Raw genomic sequence first — 19,935 nt, forward strand, 5'->3', positions numbered from 1 at the left:
TTCTACCGTGCTTAGCAATGATGCAGAAGAGATACGCCAGGAAACGTACCACACAATCAGTAGAAACGTTCCGCTGAGCACGAACATCATGAAAGCTGAAAGAGCTGGCATTCAAGAATTACAGAACAACCCTGAAACAGCCATTCTACCTGCAGAGAAAGGAAATAGCACTATACTACTACCACTGGCAGAGTACAGTCTAAAATGTATGACCTACTCGAGGATCCAACATGCAGAAAATTGAAGGGAGACCTGATCAACACAAGAAGACTACTATTGAGCTTCTGCACCAGTCCCTGCTGAAGGAAATCATCACAAAACTTCAACTGTGAGCTGCTGCACCACCAAGACTCTAAGGCTTAACAAAGGTTCACAAACAAGATGTTCCTCTACGTCCTGTAGTAAGCAACACAGGCACACCAACAGACCAGATGGCCAAACAGCTAATGTCAGTATTAAGCCACTATGTCAATAAATGTCAACACCATATCAGGAACTCTGTATATTTCACTCAACAGATGCAAGAACTATGCCTCCATGGTGAGGACCTTATGATGAGCTTTGATGTGGTATTCCTCTTCACCAGAGCACTGCTTGCCGATTCCCTCAAATTGATCAAGGAAAAAAATCAACCCACAATGACGAATCTATTCGGATTTGTCCTCACGCCAACATTCTCTCTCTTTAACTGAGACTATTATGAACAAATGGATGACATTGCCATGGGGTGCTTTCTGTCAGCAGTTGTGGCAAACTTGTTTATGGAGGATTTTGAAGAGAAAGCTCTGGAAGCAGATGCACTGAAGCCTACATGCTTCTGTAGATATGTTGATGACACATTTGTGGTGCGGTTACATGGGAGTGAGAGACTTCAGGAGTTCCTACAACATCTAAACTCTCTGCATCCTACTATCAATTTCACCATGTGAAATGAGTAATCCCCTTTTTGGATGTTTTAGTCAAACACAGAAAGAACAGTACTATACGACACAGTGTGTGCAGGAAAGCCACCCACATTGACACCTATCTCTATACTGCTAGTTGCCATCAACCTCAACTGTGTGAGGGTGTGCCACATATGCTGCTACACAGGCCCCGCACAATATTTGACAAGGGAGCACATTTTCAAGAAGAACAGATATGAAGAGAGACAAATCCAATGTGCTTAAAGGCAGAAAGTCCAAGCCCAGCAGACAGAAAACAACCTGGAAGAGAACACAAGGTGTATCAGCTGCACATGGCAAAGTATCGGACGAATCAGACAAAATCGGCAGAATCCTGGCTTGATATAACATTAAATGAGTTTTCTGTTCACCTCTAAATACCCGTGCTGTATTAGGTACGGTACAAGATGACTTGCGACTCTGCAAACTAGGTGTTTACCGTATTCCATATGAAAATGTGGTAAGGTTTATACCAGAGAGACTGCACAAACAACCAAAGAAAGACGCCAGGAACATAGAAGACACCCCAAACTTAAGCAATCAACAAAATCTGCAGTGCAGAACACTGCATGGCTACAGGGGACTCCATGAAGTATGAAGCAAAGTGCTACGACAGACTGTGTCGGTCTGGGTTTGTGTTCTGAAGAAGGCTATTGAAATACGAGTGGCTGGTGGGCTGGTCAACAGAGTTTCTGGATTCGCTTTCAGCAAAGCTTGCTATGCACCACTCTGCCAACTAAAATCACAGCATAGGCTGAGAGCAACTTCTGCGCCAGACGCAGGTCACAGGAGTACTGAGGTACCAGAGTCCACATCCAGCATCTGGCAGCACCATCCCCATCACCACTTGCCCTGTCACCGTGTGCGACTGGCACTGGAGGAAGGAGTGGGGGTAACATGAGTACAAAGCAGGCTGGATGTAGCTAAGATGTTTATTCTACAGGTATAACCTGAAGATGGTACACTATCTAAAATCTTGTTACAAAAATGACTGTACCAGCTGGACACCCGACAACAGTTGATTCGCCAGGAATGCCTAACTACGCTTTTTTATACTCTTTATTTCTGCCAACATCCACTATTTTGCTCACCAAATTGCAAAACTCATCTACTACTTCAGTGTTTCATTTTCTAATCTAATTCCCTAAGCATCACTTCATTAACTTGGTTTTATTTTCACTTATTTTCATCTTATTACCTTTTTCCATTCAACAGATCATTTAAGTCCTTTGATCACAGGCAAATAATAAAGTTTTTTCCTTCTTCCTGAATTTTAATTAATTTTCTTAATGTCCTTTAGCGTTCACTCTGTGTACAAATCAAACAACACGGGGAAAGACTGCCCTACTTCCTTCTCAACTAATGCCGCCCTGAATATACTTCAGATTTGATAGCTGCAATCTGATTCCTGTACAAGTAGTCACTAAAATTTCACCTCTGGTCCCCCCCTCCCCAATGATAACTTCAGAATTTCACATCGTATACCATTCAAAATTGTCAATAGCATTTTCTAAGCCTACAAATGCTGCAAACATGGATGTGTCCTTCCAACTATCTTGTAAATTAAAAAGTAAGGTCAGCACTTGCTTTGCATGTTCCTACATTTGTCTTAAGCTCAAAACGAATTTCCCCAGTTTGGTTTCTAACGCTCACGCCAGTCTTCTGCAGTTTTGCAACGATGACTTATTAAATTTATTTAACAATACGCACAATTTCTCACTATTTTCTTACTTTGGCATTGGGATTATTAGAATCTTTTTGAAGTTTGAGAATATTTTGCCCCTCTAATACATTCTACATATGAAGTGGAACACTACTGTCATGGTTGGTCTTCCCACAGATCTTAATAATTCTGAGAGATATGATGAATCATATATTTTTTCTTTCTTCGTTCTTTTCTTTATACACATGTAAGCTATATATACACAAAGCCAAAGGTAAAGCAATGAGTTGTTTTATGCAGAGATCATGTTTCGATACAAAAAAGAGAAGAGATGCGCTCTTCAATTGATCACATCCTGTGTCTTTACCAGTTTGGTTCTGGAAATGGTAGCAGGCGGACGTCTGACTAGATCTGTCATTGTTCAAAAATGTGTATTTCAAGCGTACATTAAAAGTATTCAAAAAAGTTATTAGGAAAGGAAATTTTTAATCATATATTCACATCAACCACACCTGTCTGTTCATCATTTCGCCTGCGCCAAGAATACAGCATCAGGAGGTTCGGAGCAGACAAGAGGAATTTACGAGAGCAGTGGAGGAGCAATCCTGCATTGGCATTTTTATAATCAGGACTATGCACAATGGAATTAATGTAAAGCAATACATAACTCAAAGTATGAATATTGAAATTAAATGTAGTGACATTGAAGGTCTGTTGATATTAGTACAGTTGAAGTTCACCCAGAATATGTTCAGATTTATAAATTACCTTCCAGTTCCTTTCAACTATTCTTTCCACTCAATTTTTTTTTCTTTCAATTAGCCAAGCAGCAATTATTGATCAATTTCCATTATTTGCCTGCCCACATTCTGCCACTATTCAGAGAATACAATAATCAATCATCTAGTGCCTTGTTTTACTTTAGATCTTTCAGCCCTCTGTTAAATTCTTCTTACAGTATAAAATTATCTATTTCATCTTCATTCACATCATCTTTCTTTTCCATTTTAAAGTTTCCTCCCTTTATATAGCCCTTCCACGTAGTCCTTCCACCTTTGCCTTCTTTGAAAAGTACTGGCATGCCATCTGAGCTCTTGATGCTAATACTCCTCTTTTCTTGAAAGTTTTATACAGGGTGAATCACCTAAAACTTGCACCACAAATGCAGAAATGGAAAGTGCTACTAATGCGCTGTTTTCACAGAATGGATCGGTAGTCAGGGGCTCGTATTTTCAGCCAACCAACAGATTGTAATAATACTTAGAAAGTGTATTTTCTGAGCAGACATACACTTTTTAAATGGAACAATGCCTGTTGACATTAACAAACTAAAAGTAAGGTAAATTAGAATGTCAGTGGTATTTGTTGTAGGATTCTAGTGCGATTCATTTATGAGAGATCGAATTCTGAAAAGTTTCCACAAGACAAAAGTAAATAAGGTTAAGAATGATAGCAAATACGAAACACACTAAATCAGATAATTTTTTGTTTCAGCACTTCACACTCAATGTGAGGCACTCAGGGGTTAGCACTCATTTGGTCATCATAGTGTGTTAAGAACGACAATGCCTAAGGTTATCAGCCTAGTGTAACATTGGTCTATGAATGCATAATTTAAAGTAATTACAATATAATGTTTTAACTACTGCAATATTTAACAAAAAATGATATTCAATTTTAAGAAACCAAAACACAGATTAAATAACCTTTACCTCATCTATTGGTGAATCTTCAATGAGTCGTGGTGCATCTGAAGAAAGCAGTCCATGGGTGGCAAGGACATAAATTTTGTATGCCCCACGCTCCTTCAGAACTTCAGCAGCAGCTACAAATGATTGCACGTCATCAACCATGTCATCCTGCAAAAAGCAAATGTTGTAATACATTTCCCTCAGACAAAAAAATTTCTCAGATGTAAAATAAACAGTATCTGGGGTGGGGTTCACCTTTATTTAATATGTGATATAATTTAGGGGAAAGACAATGGTGTCACCACATATAAGCTAATCATCTGTTGGAAAAAGGTTGTTACAAGGAAGGGGAAAAAGGGTAATTGCCTGATTATGTGGAAGATCAACACAGAGTTTCTACGATTATTAAAACTAGTCTGCTGTTCTCAGAACACTGTTTTAAATTTTGAACTAAATGCTTCATTTCATTGGTGATTACACGATTTTGTCTCTTGGGCATTATCAAGCAACATCACACAAAAATTGAATTACCAGTACATGCCTTCGTTTGTCAGCATGTCAAGATCTACAGAGCAGTGTGGAAAGATCAATACATAACAGTATCCCACATTCCCATTGATTGGCAAATCAGTGTACAATCAGAGATGCAACATTCTACACCTGGCACCAAGAAAAGAGTGGAACTGATATTTTTAAGTTACTGTTCTTTGCTCTCACAAATGCCTACTATATTATAGCACTGAGGTAATCTATGCAGAACCTGGTCTACACAGAGTTGAAAAATAGCTGGCACACTTGGCACTTGTAATAATAATAATAATAATAATAATAATAATAATAAACCTTCAAATATTTTGTGAAATGATTTGTTTAAAAGTAAGAGATAATACAAACTAGAGAAACATTTGACATGCTTCTGAATAATGCTTGAAATCATGTACAAATGAGATGCCAACTGAGAACAGGAATTCTGAAAGGGTACTATACGATATTTGTCTGGTGGATTATATAGACCTTATAGCCTGCCTGCTGCTTTGTGGCCTTGATATATTTATATCATCTATGACCGAAGGTGTAAAACAGATCTAACAATTTTTTTATCTTAAAAATTTTTTGGTACAAAATCCTTCAAATGGCACCATTTACTGTAGATGATTTTCAACATAAAATGTTTCTCTAATTGTTTTGCTTCTTACTTTTAGACAAACCATTTTACAAAATACTTTAACTATCCTTTTTTCCAATTTTTGTTGAAAGTGTCCTACATTTAGTACTTTATTCAAAGGAACCCATTTTAAAAATTGTATATCATACAATTAAACTTTCTGAATGCAAAACAGCTACACTTGGAAGAGATTAGCTTTCTGACGCATCATTTGCCTTCCTAGCATCTATTGTTCTCAGAATACCCTAAATTTTGTACTTGATTCATAGGAAACCTTCTTGACAGGCACACCAATGAAACTTTTTACCTTTTGGCTATGAAAATTAGATAAAAAAAATTCCCTCATATCAGTAATTATACTTTTCTTACTTGCCTTTATTACTGCACAGCTACTGCAAAACTAGACCTCACGCTAGTCATTTACATGCCACATTTGTTCATTCCCACTCTTAGTTTGGGTATGAAAATTTGGACAAAAACCCACTGTGTAATTTTTAGGGAGTCAGATTTTCATTACACTCAAACATTTGACCAAAAAAGTACGGTAATGCACTGGGCAATACAACCACCATGCCATACTAATATTTTGCATCTATTGGTAATTACAAACACACTTTCATTACAAAGAATTTGGAAATATATTTACCATCTGTTAATTTAGGTAATAGTTCTTCTGGCTAGGATAGGTGACAAAAATCCTTTCCTTACTGGGTGTTTATTGTAGATTTGAAATTCCCACATAAATTTAAATAGCCTGATGATTAATTTGAGCAGAGCCTTGTTATGTGTAGTTAAAGGCTCAATTATATCCAAGGTTTGGAGGCAAATCAGTTCTTCTTTTGCAGGTTATTTTACTATGATTGGTGCAGACCAGCCCATAAACTCAAATGCAGAATTTTATGAGTGATTTCTGTTTTAAAGATATTTGTGGCTGAAGATCGTTTGCGAAAGGTGTGAAAAATTCTAGATGCACAACAAAAAAGGAGTGGAATGGATTGTTTCGAGCAATTAAAATAATTTGAATAATCAAACCAAATGTAGTCAAACATATTTAAACTGACAGCTGCATAATCAGCGACATGCTGATTTTGAGACAGAGACATGTTTGTGTAAGGAGCAGTCAACAGAAAACTAGACAGATTAAAAAAAAGTATGTATGTACGCAAACTGTATATTATTGCAAAAGTAATTACCATGACTGTAAATACACTTATACCAATGTGAGACAAGATGATCAATGCCTTCGCAAAAAAAATGTTTGACCAAGATTGTATCCACGCATGCACCTCTTCATCCAAAGAAAATTCACTGCCACAAATGTCTTTCTTCAGGACTCCACAAATATAGAAATCACATGGGAAGAGATCAAGAAAGTCATTGCTCACCAATATCGTGGCCTCCCAGGTCACCTGACTTGAAGCCATTGGACTTGGTAGTCAATTACCTCTGGGAACATATTGTGGGAAGTCGTCAAGGCATTCCAGATATGTCTGGGAGTTTCAAACGAGTATGGGCATCACTGAGGAGGTGCTGAAGCTTGCCTTCACATGATCAGTGGCCATGTGGAACACTTGTTATAACGTGTTTGTCCCTTAAGTGCATACCTGCTGTTTAGATCCTCAGGAACTCTCTTATAATATGTTCATGTACTCAGTCGTAATATGTGTGATAGAAGAAACCTATATGTAATAGTATTACACACACACAAGCACGTGCGCGCCTAACTCATACACAAACGCTTACTGTCATCTCTAGGCTGACTGAAGACAACAACGACAACAACAACAACAACAACAACAACAACAGCAGCAACAACCTCTACAGGTAACAACTGTAGATGTAACCCAGAGATTGTTCCACACAATGTTGACTATGGAAGGAAATACACTCCTGGAAATTGAAATAAGAACACCGTGAATTTATTGTTCCAGGAAGGGGAAACTTTATTGACACATTCCTGGGGTCAGATACATCACATGATCACACTGACAGAACCACAGGCACATAGACACAGGCAACAGAGCATGCACAATGTCGGCACTAGTACAGTGTATATCCACCTTTCGCAGCAATGCAGGCTGCTATTCTCCCATGGAGACGATCGTAGAGATGCTGGATGTAGTCCTGTGGAATGGCTTGCCATGCCATTTCCACCTGGCGCCTCAGTTGGACCAGCGTTCGTGCTGGACGTGCAGACCGCGTGAGACGATGCTTCATCCAGTCCCAAACATGCTCAATGGGGGACAGATCCGGAGATCTTGCTGGCCAGGGTAGTTGACTTACACCTTCTAGAGCACGTTGGGTGGCACGGGATACATGCGGACGTGCATTGTCCTGTTGGAACAACAAGTTCCCTTGCCGGTCTAGGAATGGTAGAACGATGGGTTCGATGACGGTTTGGATGTACCGTGCACTATTCAGTGCCCCTCGACAATCACCAGTGGTGTACAGCCAGTGTAGGAGATCGCTCCCCACACCATGATGCCGGGTGTTGGCCCTGTGTGCCTCGGTCGTATGCAGTCCTGATTGTGGCGCTCACCTGCACGGCGCCAAACACACATACGACCATCATTGGCACCAAGGCAGAAGCGACTCTCATCGCTGAAGACGACACGTCTCCATTCGTCCCTCCATTCACGCCTGTCGCGACACCACTGGAGGCGGGCTGCACGACGTTGGGGCGTGAGCGGAAGACGGCCTAACGGTGTGCGGGACCTTAGCCCAGCTTCATGGAGACGGTTGCGAATGGTCCTCACCGATACCCCAGGAGCAACAGTGTCCCTAATTTGCTGGGAAGTGGCGGTGCGGTCCCCTACGGCACTGCGTAGGATCCTACGGTCTTGGCGTGCATCCGTGCGTCGCTGCGGTCCGGTCCCAGGTCGACGGGCACGTGCACCTTCCGCCGACCACTGGCGACAACATCGATGTACTGTGGAGACCTCACGCCCCACGTGTTGAGCAATTCAGCGGTACGTCCACCCGGCCTCCCGCATGCCCACTATACGCCCTCGCTCAATGTCCGTCAACTGCACATACGGTTCACGTCCACGCTGTCGCGGCATGCTACCAGTGTTAAAGACTGCGATGGAGCTCCGTATGCCACGGCAAACTGGCTGACACTGACGGTGGCGGTGCACAAATGCTGCGCAGCTAGCGCCATTCGACGGCCAACACCGCGGTTCCTGGTGTGTCCGCTGTGCCGTGCGTGTGATCATTGCTTGTACAGCCCTCTCGCAGTGTCCGGAGCAAGTATGGTGGGTCTGACACACCGGTGTCAATGTGTTCTTTTTTCCATTTCCAGGAGTGTATTTTAAGCAAATTTGCAAAACTACTGAACTGCCAACTTTAATGTGTCAAGACAAATTTCCTTGTCTGTGGGACAACGAGAGTTACTGTTAAGCACATGGAATGCAACACAAATGATGTAGCTAATGGGGTGGTCAATAACACCAGCACATGGCTTTCAGAGAAAAGACTGACACTTAACAGCAACAAAATGCAATTCATATGGTTTCTGACATGGAAATCTTGCAAAAGTGTATTTTTGTTGTCTTAAGCTGGTCCAACAATTTTAAACTCTTAGGACAGTGGGTAGTTGGAAATATTTCTTGGCAGTATCACATTCAAGGTCTTGTGCAGAAACTTAATGCTGCTGTCTTTACTATAAGAATAACCTCCACTGTGTCTGACACTTGAACATGAAAGATTGTTTACTTTGCTTACTTCCACTCAATTATCTCACTCAGTGTTAACGTATTGCAATCATCAAGAATATTTTTAGCTCAGGCAAGGGTGGTCAAACTGATCTGTGGGGGCAATTCAATTCATGAACTTCATGTTGGCCATTGTGGATGTCTCCAAATTCTAACTCTACCATCCCTGTAGATATATTCCACCACAAGATTTGGTGATGACAATGCTGTCTCATTCACAAGAAACTACAAGTAATGGAAAATCCAGAATAGAATAATGACAATGATACTGCCCAACACAATGTTCTTCATTTCAATGACTGGTTCACAGCCTATGCCATCTGACTACTTCCTACCAACACCAGCTTTCTTGTATTGTGCAAGTGGCAATCCTCCCTGCAATATACACTGTGTTCCCGTAACTTTCCTGGCCTCCACCTTCATTAGTCACTGTCCTTCGCCTACCTATCCCCTTCCCCGTTCCCATTCCAGCACTACACAGGCTTCTGTTCCACCAATGCAGACACAATCTTTTTACTTCTCTACTCCTCCCCCTCCCCCCACCACCACCAGTCTCTGCTCCCTCTGCCTAACCTCCTGGCTGCACAATCCTCTCCCCACCTAATCCCTGTATGCTCACACAAGCAGCACTTTACAATTCCCCACCCCTACCCTGCCATCCCTCCCTCTTTCCACCCAGCCTTCCCCTTAACCCGTAACCCAGACTGCTTCTCCCATTATGCTCTGTTGCTCGCAGTCTGGCCTCAGCAGCCAGAGACACTGGTCATGTATGTGAGGTGTGTGTGTGTGTGTGTGTGTGTGTGTGTGTGTGTGTGTGTGTGTGTGTGTGTCTAACTCAGAAGAAGGTATTTTGGCTGAAAACTAACTTACTTACTTAGCAGTCTTTTTTGTGCCTGTCTGTGACTCAATATCCCCACTATAAGGTGGCTAGCAGTCTATCCTTTTCATAATATTCTCACAAGAAATTACAACACCAACTCAGTGAACACTAGGTGGAAAAACGATATGCACTACAATAACAAATCCGCAAGTATCACACAGATGGTGTGCAGTATTCAGCCTGTTTCATTTTAATAGACTTCCAGCAGAACTAAAAAAATTGAGTCATAAATTCCACATACTCAGATCTATGTTGACAGGCTTCCTTATGGCACACCCCTATCCTGTATGGGAGTTCCTCGTAATGGGCAAGAGCTTTTCTCTGCACTGTGTTATATATTTGTACACTCTCTTAGAAATTATTTTGTGTGTTTTATTAATTATTTAATTACTTTGTGTATTTCCTTATTAGCATTCTGTTGATGATGTACTGACTTGTTCCATGACAAAGTAGCTCTGGTTTGCAAAGAGACACATAAATAAAAGTAAAATAAAATATGGGACAAAAATGTCATAGATTAGTGACACGAGTCTGCATATGAAGTTTGACTATTTTGGCAAGAAAAATAACATCTGTGGCTTAGCTCGAGACTACAGTGTGCAACACATTGTAAATATGATCTGGCAAATACACAGCAGACAGCACCAGTCTCGCAGTAAATATAAATGACTGCCATGGTGACTATGGGCCCGGGCTAATATGCTGCTCCAAGCTAGGGGCTCCACTACAATGAGACATGAGATACACTAGACATTGATGAAAAGTGCACTTCCACAGTTACCTGTCTGGGTACTGGGCATGTCACTCTGTTATTCACATTTGTATGACCATTTGTAAAGTCTTAAAACACCATTGTCTAACCTATCCTTTACTTATTACTCTAGGACCATAAACTAGGCACAAGTCCTTATGAATATGAGTAGCTGTCTATACTTTTGCAAACAAACTAATTAAATCATGCCCTTCGCAACTTCTGGAACCGTCAAAACTCAAAGCCAATTTTGTTTGCTTACAACCAAAGTTAAATGTCTACCAAACAAAATCAGTGAATTCAATCAACTGATACAGCTGCATTCATGTAGCTTTGTTCTGAGCTTTCAGCATTTACATATAAGTAAATGGCCCTTAATTTTTGAATAAGATTTGTAATATTCATCATCATATGAACATGCATCGAATCAATGCCACATTTCTCAAGGGCTATTAGTGTACACTTTGTAAAAACTGAACCAAAACCATAACAAAAACGAAGGCCAAGTAGTACTTCATACTCATTCCTCTGTTCCATCATGTCATTCATGACTCACAAATGATCCACTTCTAAAGTCCGACTGTTCCTTAGATGGATTACAATACAATGTTTTCCAGTGTGGTTGGTGATAATTTTCATGAATATACTGAACACTGTGAAGATAGGAGAATTGATCTAAAAGTTTTGTTATGTATTGTCTGTAAATTATGACAATTATAGCATTGTTGCATTTTTTCAGGTATTGTCTTTCTAGGTTACTGTTCATGCACTTTGGTAATTTTTATTTGTACACTTTAAATGACTTTGCAAATTTCATCTGGCATTATTTCCAGAATATCACTATTTTTCTCATTTACTATGAGTCAATTTCCATTGTGGAACTGTCAAAGTGTCTGACTGCTGTATGGAGGACATGGCTTTGATTCCTGGTGCAGACATAGAGGTCTTGCTGGTAGGGGTCAGGAATGGGGTGCATTTATTTGCCAGCTGACCAGCCATTGGAGGTCCCAAAACAAAGATTAAATGTCCTTTGCCATATTGCTACAATGGATAAAAAGTAAAACACATCAACAGCTCAATTGCCATTTGCTAAAAGAGCCAATAATTCAGATGGCAAATATTCACTGGAATGTAAGCAGTTAAAAAGAAGGCATTAGGTCAGGAAATGGTGAACTGTCAAAGGATGATGACAATGAGCACAAAGTGGCGGGGGATCGCCACTTAACAATTGGTGAGGGCTAAAATGACAGTGCCCAATACACAACCTAGCTTAAATGTTCTCCTCGTGACAAGAGTGCAGAGTGGAGACCAACCAAGCTGTTAGGAGAGGTTTCATTCTCTGGAGCTTGTTCCTGTGAAAAGACGACCACTGATGATACCCAAGCGACACCATTCGCTGACAAACAGCAACACAGAGATCATACGAAGGAATGGAAGAGCTAACAGGCTGAAGTAGGAGGACTGAAGCCTTGGCAGCAGCATCAGCACCCTCATTCCCCGTCAGACTGATGTGACCGGGACCTCAAACGAGTATCACGGTGGCTCCCACAGCAGTGAGCAAGTGGGAGCTTTCTTGGACCCACTGCACTAAGGGATGGACTGTATAAAGCACACAGAGGCTCTCAAGGGCACTGAGAGATTCAGAGTGTATGACACAATTAAAAAGCCTGTGTTTCTGGATCTCCTGGGTGGCCTGATACACAGCAAAGAGTTCTGCTGTAAAAACTGAAGCAGTGTTCTGGAAACAGATACCGAAAATGGTCAGTGCCAATGATAAAGGCACAGCCAACACCACGGTCAGTCTTAGAGCCATCAGGGTACACAAAGATGCTATTGCTAAGTTGTGTGCGAAGGTTGAGAAACTTACAGCGATAGATTGATTCTAGAGTAGTCTCCCTGGGAAGCAAATGAAGTCAAAGATGAACACAGACCACCAAATGAAGCCAAGGTGGTGAAGGGTTCACACATGTAAGAAACTTAGCAGGTAGCCTGAAGTTAAGCTGCCGGAGCAGTAACCGAAAGCGAACACTAGGAGGTAACAGAGAAGAAGGGTGTGCCCCAAACTGGTGGTCAAGGGAGTCATCGAAAAAGGAGGCATAGGATGGGTGGCCAGGCGTGGCAGATATATGGCATGTGTATCCCCTGAGGAGGAGATAAAATGTATTCCACAATGGTGGAATGTGTTAAGACAGCACAAGATGGATGGATGTGCAGAGGATCAAATGAAACACCCATAATCTAGTTTTGAATGGACAAGGGATCAGAACAAACTGAGAAGGGTGGTCTGATCCACTCCCCAGGAAGTACCACATAGGACACTGAGCAACCGAGTACAGTGTGCAGCCAGGTAATAAGACACGTGCAAGGACAAAGAAAGTTTCCTATCAAGCATGAGCTCAAGGAATTTCATACTTACAGCGAATGGAAGAGCAATAGGCCTAAGATGTAAAGATGGTAGAATAAATCCATTGCCCTGCCAGAAATTCATAAAAATGGTTTTTTCAGTGGAAAAGCAAAAGCCACTGTCAATAATCCACACGTAAGGATAATCAACACATCGCTGAAGACACCGCTCAAAGAGACAAGTCCTTGGAGAACTGCCACGATTGCAAAGTCATTGACAAAACGGTAGCCAGAGATGCCTGGCAGGAGACAGTCCATAATAGTGGTAATGGCTACAGCAGAGACGACGATGCTCAGGACAGAGCCTTGAAGCACCCCATTCTCCTGGATAAAGGTGTCTGACAACGTCGAACTCACACATACCTTGAAATCTCGGTCTTAAAAAATTCCTGAAGGAAATTGGGCAGGCGGTCTCGGAAGCCCCATATGTGTAGAGTGTGGGGGATACTAGTCCACCAGGATGTGTCATAGGCTTTCACCAAATAAAAAAATCATGACCACAATCACAACAAAGCGACAAGATGGTCAACTGCAGATGGCATGCATGAAATCCACATTGTGCAGTGGTTAGTAGATTGTGAGACTCTAGCCATCATACCATCCAGCCATGAGACACATTCCTTCAACTTGCAAACACAGCTGGTGAAGAAATGGGGCAGTAATTTGGAGGAAGGTGTTTGTCCTTATCAGGCTTGGGTACAGGTATGACAGTGACTTCATGCCAGCGTCTGGGAAACATGCCAATCGCCCAAATGGGATTGTACATACGAAGGAGAAAGTGCTTGCCCACAAGAGAGGGGTGTGGCAACATCTGAATGTGAACATCGTCTGGCTCTGGAGCAGAAGATCAGGCTGAGAAGATAGCATATCAAGCTCCCTCGGGGTAAGTGCAACACTGTAGCATTCACAATTCTCAGCGGATAAGGAAATCACCCAAGCCGCCTCCATTCGTTTCTGAGGTGATAGAGGGTGGAGTTCGAAATCCCCGCAAAATAGCAGCCCAAGGTGTTGGAGATAGCAATAGGATCCACATTGATATCATCTATATAGTCGTGCCAGAAATTGGAAAATGCACCTTGGTCCCAGAGAACTGACTGAGATCACCCCACATAATGGAAGAGAGAGTGAAATTGTTAAAAGAATTAGTAAAGGAAATTCAATTAGCTTTTTTGTTATCCCAGAGAACATGACGACACTGCACGTGGAACTGTTTATAATGAATTCATCATCTTAAGATTATGGTTAAAAATATCGAGAGCATGTCTATGTGTACAAGCTGCATCACAGCACGCCTCAGTCAATCACGGAACCAAGAGAAGATACGGTAAAGAATAGGTACGAGGTACAGAACATTCTAGAATGGTAAGGATAACATTTGTAAGGTACGCTAACTCATCACCAAAATTGGGGAAATTTTGCTCGTCAGTCACCAAGGGCGAGTACAGCCTCCAATTGTCCTTAGAAAGCTGATAATTGGGTTTACAAGCTGATGGGATAAGAGTCAGCAAACTGACAGCACCTGGGAATTGGTTGGTCGAGTACATGCCAAAGAGAACGGACCACTAGAGATGGTCAAGCTATGCAGTGCAGAATGAGAGGTCCAGATGGGAATAGGAGTGTGTGGAGTCAAAAAGAAACATGGGTGCTTCAGTGTTAATAAAGATGAGGTTGAGTTGATTGGGGTCAGCCAAGAGGTGATCTCTCTGACAGGTTATCGAAGAGCTCCAGTTTATGGTGGATGTTAAAGTTTCAGAACACCAGAGAGGATTGAGGGAGCTGACCAATAAGATACAGTAAGTCTGCCCCAGCGACAGCAAATGATGAAGGAATGTAGGTGTTGCAAAGAGAAAAGGTGAAACAAGAAAGGAAACTGAGGGCTGCAACAGCTTGCAGCCGGGTGTTCAATGAGATGGTTTGGCTTCACCTACGAGATGGAATGACATCCTCGGGGAGGAAATTAGAGCACACCGGATAGGTCGTAAGAGGTCAAAGCGGTCAAGAGGATGCAATTTCTTTTCTTGTAGGCAGAAAACAACCAGATGCTGCAATTCCAAGAGTAGCTATAATTTCTCCTTGTTGGATCTAATGCCATGAGTGCTTCATTGGAAGAGAGTCATAAAGCACAATGGGTGGGAGAGAACAAATGAAGAGCAGGTACCTTGGCAGCTGCCAAGTGCCAGCCTTCAAAGACTTATTCCTACAGGTAGCAGAGGCTGGAAGATTCTGTTCCATGAAATCTACTGAGGCGTTGGCATTCTCCCTGGATTGGTCTGCGAGTTCCAGAGCAGAAAAATGGTAGTAGATGCATACCAGGGAAATGGAGGTCAGCCGGATGAGCATATCATGCAGCAACACCATTGAAGAGGCTCTTCAAGCCAGGGAAGGAGAAGACTGTTTGCTTTTGTTTGATTTCTTAGAGCCTTTATGGTTGGTAGATCAATGAGATGAATACTCAGACATTTCTTGGCTGGAGGATGTAAAAAGTCTTTGCAGGAATGTTCCTTTTGTCCCTTTCAGGTTGCCAGTTGTGTAGCAGGTGATTTCGCCACTGGGGGTGAAGATTTGGTGGCTTTTTGCACATCTGTAGGAGGAGAAGACGAGGATGCTAAGGTGATATTGGATGATTTCACAACCACAGTACTGAACTGTATGGCTATTTCCTTCATGGAGCAAGAACAGTACTGTCAAGTGCCAGATGGTAAAATGCAGGGGTTTTGACTAGCCAACAACCTGCAAGTGTCAGGGTAGGGTACTTTTTCCTTCACTTGGATCTCGTGGACAACCTGCTTATTGAGGTACATGGGATGAGGTGGCATGGTTGCCATTACAATTGATACTGTGGGAGAAGAAGGCGGGCAATTGCCCTCTTGAGAATTTCTGCGATAAGTAACACATTTGGCTATGTTTTGGAAGGACATGGGAATGTGGTTGAGACACTGACACTGGTAGTAATGCATCTGGTTTGGAATTTATGGTCAGACTGTTATGACTTATTAGTCGGCCTTAATCTTCGATGCAAGAACTACGTGACCAAACACATTTATGCACTAAGTTTGCATCAACCTTTTTCATCACCCGTTTGCCTGCAGTGATGTCCTGACCAGAGAGACCATCAAGCAAATGAGTGTAAATACCACCACGTGAAGAATTCAGCATACAATGGGCTTCAACACAAACAGGCTACTCATGGAGGAGCAAAGCTTAAGCAGTTGTTGGGCTTAAAAATTGCACTTGGTCTCCAGAAGCAAAACCCCATTATGTAAACAAGAGCACAATTTCAGAGGGCCTGCAATTGCATCAACATCTTTCTGAATAATAAACAGATTAACTGTAGCAAAAGACTGACCATCTTTGGTATGGGACATCACAAGGAACCAAGGTGCAGCTGGGAGAGTTGTGGAATCTTTAGCCTCATTCCACTTATGTTTAGTAGATGTAGACTGAGATGAAATGACAGGCTCACTGGGCATGAAAAAACCCCGATTGCCACCACCACTGATGGCGCGCTCCTTCCAACTGAGAGGACTCTCAGACGGGGGGGCCTCACATGCCTCAAGTGATTGTTCACACCTCAGGTCACACCTCCCGAACTCCACACAAGAGGATCCAAATGTCAATCAAGAAAATAACGGCTCATGCAATCACCCCTCCCTGGGCTTGGCCTGAGCCAGGGGTTACGTGCGAATCCTACATGCCGACCCAGGGCTGGGAATTCAGAGTTACCCAGTCACCTGGTAAGAGTCAGACACATGGTCCAGCCTTCAGGAGAACACAGGAAGGAAGAAGAAACAAAGAGAGGCCTCAAACGTCCAAGTGGAAGAAGGGGAGGAGACAGAGAACAAAGAAAGAAGGAAAAAACAGAAGAGGGGTTGCTCAAATGCTGGGCTACCTAAACTTCAGAATGTTTCCCCGAAAATATTCAAGACATGTTCCCCAAGGCAGGAGAAAAAGAATAGCAGGAGGATATACATGCTTCATGGCAAGGGAAGAGGTGCTGCAAAGGCTGGGGAGCCATGGTAGCCAAGCATGAGCTAACCAAAGAGTGGTGAGCCCCTGGGGGGATGTAGCGTGTTATAAATTAGCTGTGTAGGTGGACAGAGGAGGAGTTGACACATTCATAAAAGAAGAACGTAAATACTAAAAGGTAAGAATAAGAAGATTCTGTTTAGAACAGGCTGTATAAACATGTACTTGTTTGTTTGTTTTGTTTTAGGGTGCAAAAACAATTAAGGACATATGCGCCCATGTCAGAACCATACAGCATGAAGACGAAAAAGGAGTTAAAAACGACTACACATTGAGCCGAATTGTTGGAAGGAAAGACAACTAAAAACAGGGACTTTGAGAAAGGTCCATAAAATACACCACAGAGACAACGGAGGTCCTGAACTAAAGATTAAATGTCCTTCGCTCTACTGCTATGATGGATAAAAACAAACACGGTCGACAGCAAGCACGTCATTCATTAAAAAGGCTGATAACTCAGATGATAAACATAAATGAGAATGTTGTCAAAGATTGAGGGCAAGAGCACAAAGTGGTAGGGCATCACCACTTGACAAATGGTGATAGCTTAAATGACAGTGCCCATTTTGTAATCTAGCTAAAATGATCTCCGTGCAGCGAGAGGGCAGAGAGGAGGTCGTCCAAGCTGCTGGGAGAGGTTTTTAGTTCCCTGGAGCTTCTTCCCATGAAGGGAAGACCAGTTGTGATGCCAAAGTGATAGCACCGGCTGACAGACGGCAACACAGAGATCATTGGAGGGAATGGAAGAACTAGCGGACCGAGATATGAGGACTGCAGCCTTGGCAGCAGCATCAGTGGCCTCGTTTCCTGTCAGTCTGATGTGACCAGGGGTGCATATTAACATCACATTGGCTCCGTCAAGAGTGAGCAAGTGAAAGCTTTCCTGGACCTGTTGCACTGAGGGATGGATGGTGTACAGCATGCAGAGGCTCCGAAGGGCACTGAAAGAGTCAGGGCAGATGGCACAATTTAAAAGCTTGAGTTGCCAGATGTACTGCTTGGCCTGATACAAGGTGAAGAGCTCTGGTGTAAACATTGAACAATGTTTGGAAGCCAATAGTGAAACATCAGTGATGAAGGCACACCTGTCAGCATGGTCAGTCCAAGACGTCAGCACGGTCAGTCCAAGAGCCATCAGTATACACAAAGGTATGACCACAAAGTTCCATGTGAAGGTCAAGAAATTTACGGCAATAGAGTGAGGCTGAAGTAGCATCTTTAGGAACGAATGAAGTCCAAGGTGAACAGGGGCCACTGCACAAAGCCAAGGTGGCGAAGGGAAACATGCCCTCTGCCCAAATGCGATTGTATGTATGAAGAAGAAAGTGCTTGGCCGCAAGAGAAAGTTTCTGCAACATTTTAATATGAACATCGTCCGGCCCTGAGGTGGAGGATCGGGATGAAGTGAGAGCAGACTCTAGCTCCCTCATAGCAAAGGCAGCACTGTAGCACTCATGATTATGAGAAGAGAAGGGTACCATCCAAGTCTCCTCTACTCGTTTCCGATGGAGGAAGGCAGGCCGATAGTGGGTGGAGGTCTAAATCTCAGCAAAATAGCAGCCTAAGGTGTTGGAGATGGTGGCAGGGTCCACAATGACATCAGCTGCTATGGTCAGGCTGGAAATTGTGGAATGGATCTTGATCCCAGAGAGCTGTCAGAGGTTGGCCCAACTGATGGAAGAGGGAGTGGAACTGCTAAAGAACTAGTGAATGAAATCCAGCTAGCTTTTTCGCTATCCCTAAGAACGTAACGTTACTATGCACACAACTGTTTATAACGAATGCAGTTTGCCATCGTAGGATGGCTGTTAAAAATGCGGAGAGAACATCTCCACATGAATTGTGTTCGGCATGCCTCAGTCCACAAAGGGACTGGGACACAGAGCAATGAAGAGGAAGTGTGAGGAGTGAAACAGTCTGTGGCAGTAAGGATAACATATGTAATACATTCTACCTGGTCATCACAACTGGTGAAATGTTGTTCAACGAAGGTTGCCAGGGAGGAGTAAAGCCTCCAGATGGCCTTAGAAAGCTGTCATTTGGGTGCAAACATCGGTGGGTTAGGAGTCAGCAAATGGATAGCATATGGAAAATGGTCACTCAAGAATGTGTCACAGAGAACAGACCGCTCAAGACGATGGGCAAGCTGGGCAGAGCAGGAGAGGTCCAAATGGGAGTAGGTGTGCGTGGAGTCTGAAAGGAACACTGGTGCTCCTGTGTTAAGAAAAATGAGGTGTAGTTGACTGAGGTCAGCCAAGATGGCACCTTTCGGACAGGTTCTGGGAGAACCCCAAAGGGGATGGTACACATCAAAGTCGCCGAGCAGAGAACAGGGTGAGGGAATTGCCCAATAAGCTGGAGGAAGTCTGCCCTGCTGACATCAATCAACGGAGGGATGTAAATGGTACAAAGGGAAAAGGTGAAGTGAGGAAAGGGAAAATGTGGACTGCAACAGCTTGAAGCCGGGTAATCATGGAGATGGTGCAACTATGACTGCCATCCCAACTGAGCAGCAAGACTCCCCCATGAGGTACAGAATGCCGTACTCTGGGAGAAGGTAAAGAGCGGACCGAGAAGAAATGCGATAGCTCAAAATGGTCGTGAGGACACAATTTTGTTTCCTAGAGGCAGAGAACAAGTGGATGCTGCGATCCCAAGAGCAGGTACAATTCCTCTTTCTTGGATCTAAGGGTGCAAAA

At 42.8% G+C, this 19,935-nt stretch overlaps 1 protein-coding gene across 2 annotated transcripts in view; it reads right to left on the minus strand.

The window, feature by feature from the left end:
• Positions 1-19,935, minus strand: part of LOC126162439 (phosphoribosyl pyrophosphate synthase-associated protein 2) — a 146,025-nt gene that overhangs the window by 61,860 nt on the left and 64,230 nt on the right. For both annotated transcript variants that reach the window (XM_049918950.1, XM_049918949.1), the window contains exon 7: positions 4,320-4,466. In XM_049918950.1, coding sequence (XP_049774907.1) covers positions 4,320-4,466 — 147 coding nt within the window. The remainder of the gene's footprint in view (positions 1-4,319; positions 4,467-19,935) is intronic.

Source organism: Schistocerca cancellata, chromosome 2, assembly GCF_023864275.1.
Source record: "Schistocerca cancellata isolate TAMUIC-IGC-003103 chromosome 2, iqSchCanc2.1, whole genome shotgun sequence".
In the NCBI taxonomy this organism is placed as follows: Eukaryota; Metazoa; Arthropoda; class Insecta; order Orthoptera; family Acrididae; genus Schistocerca; species Schistocerca cancellata.